At 31.5% G+C, this 12,202-nt stretch overlaps 1 protein-coding gene across 1 annotated transcript in view; it reads right to left on the bottom strand.

Moving 5' to 3' along the window:
- The window catches only part of LOC117181266 (CCR4-NOT transcription complex subunit 3), a 50,195-nt gene extending 38,301 nt beyond the window's left edge, over positions 1–11,894 (bottom strand). The window contains exons 1-5 of the mRNA XM_033373830.1: positions 11,431–11,894; positions 9,020–9,252; positions 8,767–8,922; positions 983–1,162; positions 438–725 (exon numbers count right to left, since the gene is read on the bottom strand). Coding sequence (XP_033229721.1) covers positions 438–725; positions 983–1,162; positions 8,767–8,922; positions 9,020–9,252; positions 11,431–11,455 — 882 coding nt within the window. The 5' untranslated portion in view covers positions 11,456–11,894. The remainder of the gene's footprint in view (positions 1–437; positions 726–982; positions 1,163–8,766; positions 8,923–9,019; positions 9,253–11,430) is intronic.
- Positions 11,895–12,202: the final 308 nt, after the last annotated feature.

The raw sequence follows: 12,202 nt of genomic DNA, 5'->3' as shown, positions 1-12,202 counted from the left end.
GATAAGGCTGCGTACTCTGAGAGGTCGCCCGGTATCCCAGAGTCACCGTTCTAGACATCTCACCCAGGTGCCATTCAGCTTTCGGCACGGTTTTCACACCTCAGCTTGAGGGTTAATTTCTTCGGGACCACCCCTGGACAATTGTCCGTGACTGCCTATTTATTTTTGTAACCATATTCAGCAGAAACCCTTGGTACAGGGACCCTCTATCCGCAACCCGAGGACGCGTTCGGTGGCTTTGTCATAGGCCCTTCGGTTTGATTCTAGAGGAATCAAAACAAAACCGAATATATAAGTACAATTTTAATTCACAAGCTATTAACAACTCGAATACATTTCGAAGAAACTTTCGTCGACTATTCAAGAAGACTAGGGGTCAACTAAATAAAAATAGCTTAATTTGGATTCTTTAGATAGGAAAATAAATACTGAAATACCTTAGTTTTTTTGTCCGTATCTGTAGAACTATCACTCGAATGATTGTGCATAGTAGAACTTAGAGGGGGTGACGGTATTGGCGAAGTTCCGGAATTAGTAGACGTTGGTGTGCCTCCAGTTTCATTACTGTTGTTACTATCCGTTGTTGCAGATGACGGAATCCCGACTCCCGACAATTCCACCTCGTCAAGACCGATTATATCATCGTAAATGTACTCGTTCTCCTCGAAATCAGGCTCTTGTGATGATTCGATGTAATACTCGACGTCGTCCTTTATCCTCTTGATCTACGCATTAAAACGAATGACTTTAAACAATTTTTAGAGAAATTAGTAAATAAACGTTTTGTTTTTAACTTATGTCAGCGACCATAGCTGCTTTGTTCAGAAAACAAATTAAATTATAGAGACTTGAACAAGCAAATAACTGCAAACCTTATAAATCCCATCTTAAATAAGAACAATTTTAAAATGTTGATAAATCGTTTTACATTTTTGTTTTGTTCGATTTGATCTCTGAAAATAAAAAAAAACTATGCACTCACCGTATTTACTTCGACAGACATATTATCTAACATACGCAACAAAGTCTCTAATTTGCGAATATGGTATCGATGTTTTTCGAGTTTTCCTTTGAGTTCATCCATTCTATCCTGCTTGTCTTTATCTAACCTTTTCTTCTTTCCAGCGAGTAAGGATTCAATCTCTGATTCGAAGGTATCAAGCTAGAATCAGAGTGTCAGTAATTAAGAGAGCTTTAGAGATAGAGATAGAGTAAGGGAGAAGTTTAAAATTCACAATATCAAATAAGGGAATATTCAAAAGAAATTTGCATGCTCTTAATAATACGCACATCCAGTCCCATCAGAACCTTGAGAACAGAAGTGTTGCTTACGAGTTCTGCTTACGTACAGAACCGGGCAAGATCCTCTCAGGCGCAGAATAATACACAATTACTAAAGAAGCCTCCTTAATTAAAACTCCTACAGGGCGGCCACTCAAATATCAAAAACAAATTCCAGACTGTTTTCTTTTTGCCCGCTCATAATTTACCTTTTTGTCGGTTAATTTTTAAGCATTTATAATAAATATCGAATCTTAACTGCTTCATTATATACAATTTTAAAACAATTACATATTTTATAACCGTAAGGAAAAATATGTAATATCAATTATTGTAAAAGAACAAATTCTTTTAAGTAAAATGAATACAGATGCAATATTCCTAAGATTTCAAATCGAAATAAATTGCACTTTCAACAAAATAATGGAATTTTCATCCAAAAAAGGTTAATTTGCAACCCAGAAGAATTTCTAACAAAAAGTTAAGTTTTCTACCTAAAAAGTCGATTTTTTAGAAAAAATGTGAATTTTAAACCAGAAAAGACATTTTTTAACAAAAAATTTTAATTTTCAACCAAATAGAATAATTATGAACCAACAAGTTGCATTTACAACCAAATGTTTGAACTTTCAAATAAAAGAGGCGAATTTTCAACAAAAAATATGTTTTACTTAATTTTCCAGAAAGATGAAATTTTAGGACACAGTTCAATTTTCAAACAAAAAGATGAATTTTAAATCCAAACGGATAAATTTTCTATAAAAAAAATTAATGTGCCACAAAACAGTTTGAATCTTTTTTTTGAGGATTAGGAAAAATAATTATGTTTTTCTAATTCGCAAGCAAAACATTTGGACTATTAAAAATAATTTATTGAATAAATTTTTTATTTCATCAATTAAAATAACACCTAGAACTATTACTATATGTCCCATTTTTAAGGAGGTACCATCACTATTGCCGAGATCAGTCGACCACGCAGTCGTAATACCTACACTCGTATGTCTTACTGAGTTGAAATCTGGCAATATTGTGATCATGTCGCCGGCGACATGAATCAAGGGCTGACTGAGATCTACATTGATCGCGCCTAGCGATGTTGCCAGATTGCGAAAGTCAACGGTCAGAAGCGCAAGTTTCGTGATTAATTTTTTTTCCATGTATATGCAGGAACCAAATGGTTAATATTATTTTTGCACCTCAATTTTGAAATACTTGTTTTTCATAAAAAAAAATATCAATAATAACGTAATGGTGGTTAATTAGATATCACTCAGTAAAGAGCTCAAAGACGCCATCTCTCATAAGACGCAATGTTAAATATGACCAACTTTTAAACTTTAATAACTTATTTATAAAGTACCCTAGGCTTCTGAGATTTTAACTGAGTACTTTTGGTAATCATATTTAGATAGGGTGAAAGTTTGCTTGAAATGGTAATGAAAATTCTTGTAGCGATGGTACCTCCTTAACTTCTTTACAGTACATATGACTTTTGACTTGAACTTGTTTTTGTAACTCGACAGAGAAGTTTTTTTCTTATCATTGGAAAGCAGATTTCTTCTAATATGCTTAATATCTATTCTAGAAGATCCAGTTTTTAATGATTATCGTGTTCTATATAGTATACCTGATGAGGGTAACGGTCAATTACTGAAACCTTGAGCAAACAAACCAATTTATTGAATAAAAGTCTGTATGTTTCGCTTGGGAATTAGGAAAATATCATTATTTCTCCTAATTCTCAAAAATGTTACATTCGTCATTCCCGGACGTAAAATAACTTGGAATTCAACATCTCTTCATAATTTACAACAAAACAGTTGAATTTTCGAATTAAAAATATGAATATTGTTGAATTTTTAATCAATTAGTAGATTTTTAAACCAAAAGAGATAAATTCCGAACCAAAAAAATTATAGTAGACTTTTCAAGGAAACACGCAATTGGCATGCGATTCCTGTGCAAAATGTGCGATAGTATATTGTTCTAAGAATAATTTTCTGAAGTTATATGGTCGTATCGTAAGTAATTTTGAAATGGGACCATACTAAGCGCATGGGAACATGCCGAGAGGCGCGACATGACGCGTGCCTCCTGACTGAGAAACGGCACCAACAGATCATGAAGGAGGCTCGGACAGCTTGTAGAAAAGCTGCAGCTGATCAGCAATCATTTTATGAGCAAGAGTAAGGTGAATTGTATGGACCTTATTGCTATGAGTTTCTATGTGCGAAATATCCCCGCATGGCGGAGCTTCTCGCACGTGTCCCTACTTTAACATGCCGCTAAATGGGAAATTTTCTTAAAAACAATAATATTAATATAATATCTTATAAAGTGTAAGCCTTAAATGTTTACAAGAGTACAAAAGTTTAAAGCGGTTGATGTGAATAAAAATAAGTATCAAAACTGAGTTGGTGAAGAAAAAGAAAAATACGGTAAAGTGCATTGCTCCAAACTGTCGATCTGGCTACCATTCGAGTCGTGATGACGGCGTAAAAATTCATTTTTTTAAAGTGCTTCAAAGTTAGTTGATATATATCAGAAAACAATAAATAGGGAAGTTTTTTTATTAACAGCTAGCCAGTTTGTTTGCGAGAAACATTTTCTTCCCGATGATATATTGTCCGGAAAAGAGAAGTGGAGGATCTTACTGGAATTGTTTAGCATCAGTATGTATAAATTATAACTAATATATTTATAATACTTTATTCGAATAAAATTTTAAAAATGAATGATGAGATACAATTTTCAATCTTAATTGCTCTAATTTCAATTTCCGAATGTTAACCTAAAAATAGCTGTATTTCCTTGGTTGTGGCTGTTCCTCATTTGGTGATTATCTTTGTTCTTCACTTAAATTCCTTTTCGCTCGGGAGGATTTTTTGTTTAAAAATAAGGAAGCAATTAAAAATAAAGATAAATAAACATTTTACATTTGGTCTTCTGATCTTTTATTGTCGTGGAAACCATTACAGTCCTATAATGATTTTCCTATAATGAATTTTCTATAATTTTTTCGCGATTACAGGAATAATGATTAGAATAATTATAGAAAAAATTGTAGAAAAATAATTATAGAAATTAATAATATTAAAGTAATTATTGCAAAAATTAGAAGGAGGTATAAATGAATCATTTATTTTGAACTACTCACACAATAGTACATAAAAATTGACAAATTCAAAGAAGCATTGTTTAAGAATGAAGGTATGAAACTTAAAAGCTATGGGTATCTTCTACTTTTTGCAATAATTATTTCAATACTTCTATATTATTAATTTATATAATTATTTTACTATAATCAATCAAATAATTATTCTTATTAGTAGTCATAAAGTCGTGCAAAAATGATAGTAATTTCATTATAGGTAAATAATTATAGACCTATAATGATTTTTCTATACTTTTACTTTTTCCTAAAGGATAGCCGGAAGGTCTATATACTATATATAGCCTATATACTAGCCAAAATTTCTAGGGATTGAAGAGGAGTGTCTACGAAATAAAACCATACTAATACCTTTTATTTCAAACCCACCCTCCCCACAGCCCCCAAATGATCCAAAAATAAAAAAAACTACATTTGTACGTATCATTGTTACTTTTTAGCAATTTCCGTCGCCTTTTCTATACAAGTAATTACTAATGGACCATATGAATATTTCCCAGGGCTTTTTAAACAATTTTCAATTGTTTAAAGAAATATAATTTATTTGAACAATGATTTGTTCCCAAAAAATGTAAAAAATATTTGTATTTTCTGATTGGAATGTAATTATTTATCATTTTTAGGAGTATTGCATTTTTCTAAAAATATGATGTAATTATTTAAACAATTATTTACTGTCTATCTTCAACATTTCTAAAAATTGAGCCAGAGATATCAACTTTCTTTTCAAATTAATATGATATTGTTTAAACCAATATAATAATAAATAAATAGAAATTTGTTAAACATCAGAAGAAATGTCTCAAAATTATATAATTATTCTACAAAAAGTAGCACAGGATACCAATTTGAAAAAAGAAGACATTTCTGGCTCAATTTTTAGAAATTTTAAAAATTAACAATAAATAATTGTTTAAATAATTACATAATATTTTTAGAAAATTTTTTTTTGCTAAAAAATGAAAAAATATTGCAGTTCAATCAGAACATACGATTATGTTTTTATTTTTTTGGAAATAAATAATTGCTAAAATAATTTACATTTATTTAAACAATTGAAGAGTGTTTAAAAAGTCATTGTGAATATTTTAAGTGTTTATTAGTAATTATTTATATGAAAAAGACGACAGGAATTTCTAAAAAGTACCAATAATACGTAAAAATGTAGTTTTTGGATTTTTGGGGGGGCTGCGTGGAGGGTGAGAGAGTTTGGAAATAAAAGTTATTAGTATTGTTTTATTCCGTATACACTCCTCTTCAATCACTAAAAAGTTCGGTACATTTCGATAAAATCCTGGAACATGAGTTCAATTTTTCGAAAATTCAAAAGCACCCCATGTTAATTAAACAAAGATATTAGAAGTGCCCGGTGGCACGTGTTAATATTCGAATTTTGAAAAACGAAAAATTATGGATTTTCTTTATCAGAAAATGCAACTGGGGGGGGGGGAGTGCCTTGTCCTCAAGAGTGAAAAAAATTGTGCAATGCATTTTTTTACTACCCTAATACACACACACACACACGTGCGTGTGTGTAATTATGTCATTTAGAAACACAAAAATGTATATTTTTCACATTTTATATATTTCCCTTCTTCAACAAATTGTGAATAACACTAATTTATAAACAAAATTCGATGTATTCAAAACAATTGAGGGTAATTATTAGTCTACAAAATTAAATCAATTGAGCTGCCGGATCGAAGAAGGGCACATAAACTTTTGTTGCTGACAGTGGGAAGGACCCTGTAAGCTTTCTTAAACCTTTTTGAATTTTAATTTTTAAAGAACAAATGTAGATGCAGAATTTCATCGCGGATATTTTTTCGCCCAGGAAAAAAGTTGTAGCTGTTTTAGTTTTATAATTAAAGCTAAAAAACTGGCTTTTTTGTAAAAATTAATTTTGATTCGTTTTTCACGTCAACTCGTGCTCAGTCAGCGAGAAAGTTGTTTACAACAGTACAAAGAGGTTTTCTGGAAACTGTTAGCCCACTCGAATTGACATTTAAGAAGTTATTAAAGTCTCAAGTCGATAGCGGCTAGTTAGCTCACGCGCGGGCTGTAGCGAGAATCTCAAATCCGATTTATAATACAGTTCACAGGAGCAAAAATAAGTAGTATCTAGTAATCTAATAATAGGTAGTATCAAAGTATTATGCATAAATAAATAATAATACGCTCTATTACAGCAGCAAGGCAAAACAAATTTACTTTCTCGATGTTTCACTTTTTTCAATTCTACGAATTTAAAGCATTGAAAAATTCTCGGAATGAAGAATCCGTTGAATCTCAACGATTAGATGTTTATGTGTTCTTTTACTTTTGTAAAGTTCGTCATAAAAATAAAAACCATTCTATTTTACACAATATCAAATGAATACATTATTTTGCATTATGCACTCATATTAATTTCTGCATAATACTTTATATTAGCTGATTACTTAATTAGTTTTTATTTTTGGCGCCAGTGAACTGCATTATGAATCGCTTCTGAGACTGTCCCTACAGCCCGCACGCGAGTCGTCTAGCCGCTATCAACTTCAGACGTTAATAATTTCTTGAATATCAATTCGATTAGGCTAAAATTTTCCATAAAACTTCTTTGTACTGTTGTCAACAATTTTCTCGCTGAAAATTTTTTGTTGCTCAAAATTCGCTCGATAAACGAAACGCTGGAAGTTCACGTTTTGAGAATATTGATCAATCATGACAAAACTATAACTGTACGGTAATTGTTAGAAATAATATATTTATGCATGCGCTTACCGGTGCACACAACCAAAATAAAACATTAACACAGAAAAAGATATTTGAGTCACTAACGCATATGATGTGATTGGTGGGGATTCCGACAGCTTTGAGGTCAGAGGGTCCCCCCAATCGACGCCGTGATAGAAAATTCAGATTTCAACATTAAATTAAAACTAGTAAACAATATGTAAAAAATATTTTATAGGCATTTTTAAAATGAGAATTCTTATAAACTATAAGAATCATTCATCGGAAAAGTGATATCTGACGTTGGAAACAACCCTATTAACAAAAAAAAGTGAAAAAGAGGGTGAATAAATTAATTTATAATCATTTTTCTACTCTAAATAATTATTTAAAAATTTTAAACAATTTTTTATTATCAATACTTAGTCTTTATATGCCTTCCTATGTAGCTCCCTACTATTGAATTGATGCGGCATTTACACTTTTCACACTATTATATTCGACTATTAAATATTTTTCAGTGTAAACAGTTTAATAACAGCATGGAATAATTACCCAGGTTCATTCGGAGTCTTTTAAAGATTTTTTAGTTTGTCATAACTTCGCGAATGGAACAGAGCTGCAAGTAAGTTTTGTTTCAAATTAGGCAAAAGTTCTTCAAAAACGTATAGAAACGTCGTAGACTGGAACGTCGAAGCACGCGAAGCGGCGATTGCAGAACTAACGGTTATATGCTTTATACGGAAGGAAATAGACTCCGCGTGAATAAAGTTTTGATTAAAATTTTGTTTTAAACATGGAATTTAAAAACTGCCTGTCAATAAGTTATTGTTGAATCGTATAATTTAAAAATTTTGTGAAGTAGATTTTGAAAACAATACTTGCATTCGTATGTACTGGTCTTTTTTTGAGTATCACACGTAACCTCATTTCTTCAATTTATTACTTTTTGTATTTAAAATCGCACACATCTTTGCATAAGTAAAAAGTACGTTTACTTTTATTGTCTAATATCCTTATTTGAATAATAGTCTATGTATGCAATACGTTTTTCTGATTAAAGAATTTTCCAGTCATATTTTCTTTGAAACATATCAGACGAAGCAATAATAACATGCAAAAAGTTGGGTGACAGATTATTTCACTAAATTCGTACATTTTAAACTTTAAATGAAGCTAGTGGATTTCCCTTATTCATAATTTTGGGGTTAAATGGGATTTCAAAAGTTATCGCTTCAGATAAACAGCGAATGTCGTCTGCTACAAAGTAGCCAACACAGTGTCCAATGCAGACCATCAGCACAATTATTTAATTTACACGAATTAAAAAATGCCTACATTTATGAAATTATTATCTTTTTACTATATTTTGAATTCATTTCGCACGTCTTTGACAGATAAGGTTTCAGTTTGAATTTCGTCAGATCTTTAAACAAAATTTCTATAAGGCGTAATGCTTCTGTATATACAACCGTTAGTTCATGGTTCGCCACCGTAGTGCTATAATTTAAGCGCAGATACTCAATACTTTCTTTAGAACTCTAAATGGGTGCTTAAAAATTATGTTAGTTCAAAGAAGGACCTAAGTTTACCTGTAGATTAAGAGCATCTATGGAGTTTGCAAGCCAGTTACTAACTTCCTCCCTTTCTTTTTGAGCCGGATCGAGCTTTTGGGCAGCCCCTAAGCCCTCCTTGGAATAAGCCTTTGTTTTCGTTTCTCTTTCAACGACCTTGAACCTCTCCATTTGCTAAAATCAATGTTAGATTTATAAATACTATTGTACTGAAAAATTTGTATTGATTTTTATTGTTTCGAGTACGCAATATTGAAACGAACAGACTTACAGTTTCAATCAACTTCCGGTAATCGAGGAGAGTACTTTTATCCTTAATCTCGCCAGAGGCGATCCAGCTTTTGATCTGATCGCGTAACCTCTGAAGCTTTTTAATCTCCTTTTTAAGGTCAGCCTCATATTTCTCCTTCTGGTTGCTGTTAGTAGCATTGTGTACTTTTTGCCAAATGTCCTCAAACGTTTCTACCCCTTCTGTCACTTTCTTAAGGCACCTGTCTATTTCACCTGCAATTGAAAAGCAAATTTTAATTAAACATCAAAACTCATTTCACACATATATTTTCCAGTGCTTTAATTTCATAAAATTCAAGTCAGTGGGTTTTTTTATGTTAAATTTTAAAGAGCTTCAAAATCACAATCCCATTTGAAAAGTTTATCTCTACATTATACGAGATTTAAAAATATATATTCGTCTGCAATTAGTATTAAAATAAGAAAGAAATTGAGGAAAAAGCATAATAAACAAATTTTCAGGTGTTTAAACGACATATACAATTTTACAAGTAGAAAATATAAATAATAAAAACAACAGTATAACAAGCCCTTTAATCATTTACAAATAAAGTAGTTTATACAGTATCAGAAAATTTTACAAGCACAAAATTGAAAACCTAAGAGTGGCATGTGTTCAGTAGCTAATGAGATAATAATATTACGTGTTGTGCATACTGCAGTTGAAAATATTAATATTTTTCAAAATAGAGATGAAGTGAGCAGCAAGTTTAATAAATTCTTTAAAATTTTCTGATAAGGCAAACTTAAATATAGTAAGAATATTCTATTGTTTGTAAAGGTTTTATAAAGTGAACAAGTGTCTTGAAATGAAAGGATTGTTATATTATTAATGACTTTAATATTAAGATATATGAACGAAGCACTATTAACAAGAGATTTAAGATAACTCATTTAAGTGTTAATATTGAAATATATTTTAAAAATTCAATTTTTTCATACATTAGTATGCAGATGCAATCAAATTTTAAAAAATTTATTAATAATGAACACATAAGACAACAATAAATATTATAGAAATATTAAAGAGCAATAATGAATAAAATAACGAAAACAAGTATCTTCTTATTATTTTATTATCTTTACTTCGACATAATTTTATCATAAGAAAAAGCCAATAAATACACTGAAACTAAAATAATAAAATCCTTTGAAACAGAAAAAAAATAATAAATAAAAGTGGATACGAACCCTGTTTTATTCGTCGATTACTCATCTTTTCACTAAAATGCACATGTAACTGAAAGTTACCAAAATGTTTCTTATTTGCCTGAGATGGGATCGAGTGATAAAATTAAGGAGATAACATAAACAATATTAATTAATACTGAATCAAAAATTTGGATAAACAATGCACGTTCAGCAAATGTAATGGCACCCACAATATCAAAATCCTATATAAAAAAAATAGATTTAAAAAGCTTGTGAATTTCTTTGAAACTTTAGTTAAAAAATGCTGTATAATTGATGACAGTAAAAAATTAATTTAAAAAATGTTTATTTTATTATCATTTTTTATTAATGTAAATGATTAAATAATATCACTGAAGAAATAGACTGATGTAGATAAGTTTTGTAATATACTAAATGACCTATTAGCCAAGTATTTTTACTTTCTTTCGCTCTGTCCTTTTTAAACATGAAATTATAGAAATTGACAGAACAAAAGTACCACTAAAATAAAAGTGTAACCAGTCAAAAATGGTTTGAATCGTAATTTAAAACCAAGTTCCAAGAATGTAAATATTTTTTAGATCTTTTATTAAAGTGCGCAGTGATAAACAAAAAAAAAGATAATATTGACGTAACCAAAAATGCTTCAAGTTTATGCAACAAAAAGATAACTGTCAAACACATAAATCCCATAGATTAATTAAAATTAAAATGAATGTAATTGACGAAAAACAGAGGATTGAGATGATTTGAAAGGTTTTAAGAGCCGAGAAATATTTCACAAGAAAAACTGAGTCACCAATAATTGTGGTTAGTAAACGAAAATCATTCGTGCACTATTGACTCGATTGATCATGCAAAAGTGAACGAAAACATGATGAGTGTCAGCAGGAAGGTTTTTGCTGACATACAAAAGGTGAGATTTATCGCCAAGTGTGTGCTTTAATTCATAAAATTTACGCCCGACCTGAGAAAGGGTAAAGGATCAAAGGAAGAGTACCGAGCAATGAATCCATCGTAACCCTTAGCAACTGTGAAGAATGCGAGTCTAGAAATAGTAACGTGAATTTGAAAGGTTTTTAACTGAGGGGAAACGTGACTTTTTGTGTAATTTGAAGGACTTGAAGGGAGCAAGCTTTGGGAAACGTAAACTGCAAAAGTTGAAAAGGAGAATGAAATTCTCTAGATGTAAACATGCTGGAAAGTGTTTCTCCTCACCTTGCAACTTTCTCGTCGCAGCCATGGCTATGTAAACATATGGAACAATGATTCATGCATAGTCTAGACGTAATGAAAAAGATACGGAGCAATTTTTCGGAACAAATAGTCGGCGAACTATTATTCCCAGTAGTAATATGGGAGCCTTGGCCACAAGATGGCTTCCGTTTTCAAATGACAACGACCGACCGTTCGTTCCTGAAGGAGCTACACTGAAGCTGGTCACAAATCTCGCTTTAGGTTAACCTCTTCGTCGACTCGATTAATATCGCGCTTGTTGGAAAAAAGTTCTTTCGTGAAAATGCACTAATGGCAACAGCATCAACAAATGATATATAGGAAATACTGGGGAAATCGGACAGTATATTATGCATTGGCGCATTCACACACATACATAAGCGCTTTCACGGACTTGCCTAGTCCAGCGCGCGTTCGCAAATTTAGTCAAATTGGCCAATTACGATGATGCGTTTTCAAGTAACGACGGGTTAACTTTGGCTATTTCACAGTCACTACCTGCTAAGATATTAGGTCCTAGATACGGCAAGAGATTAGTTGCACCACATACCGGTAGTTAGCGCGGCAGGCAAGTTTGTGGTCCTGCATATATATATTTCTTTTAGTTCGGCCACATACTTGTAGAGGAGCGACATGTACCGATTGGTTCCGCTACATGTTTGTAGAGGCGCGACAGGCAGCTATATATTCGGTCGCGCCAAATTATAGTGCATTTGAAATCCTAAATGGTAATAATCTAATTTTACTTTATGAG

Source organism: Belonocnema kinseyi, chromosome 10 (genome assembly GCF_010883055.1).
Source record: "Belonocnema kinseyi isolate 2016_QV_RU_SX_M_011 chromosome 10, B_treatae_v1, whole genome shotgun sequence".
NCBI lineage: Eukaryota > Metazoa > Arthropoda > Insecta > Hymenoptera > Cynipidae > Belonocnema > Belonocnema kinseyi.
The sequence above is the reverse complement of the archived record's forward strand: the minus strand, read 5'-3'. Positions and strand labels throughout refer to the sequence as shown.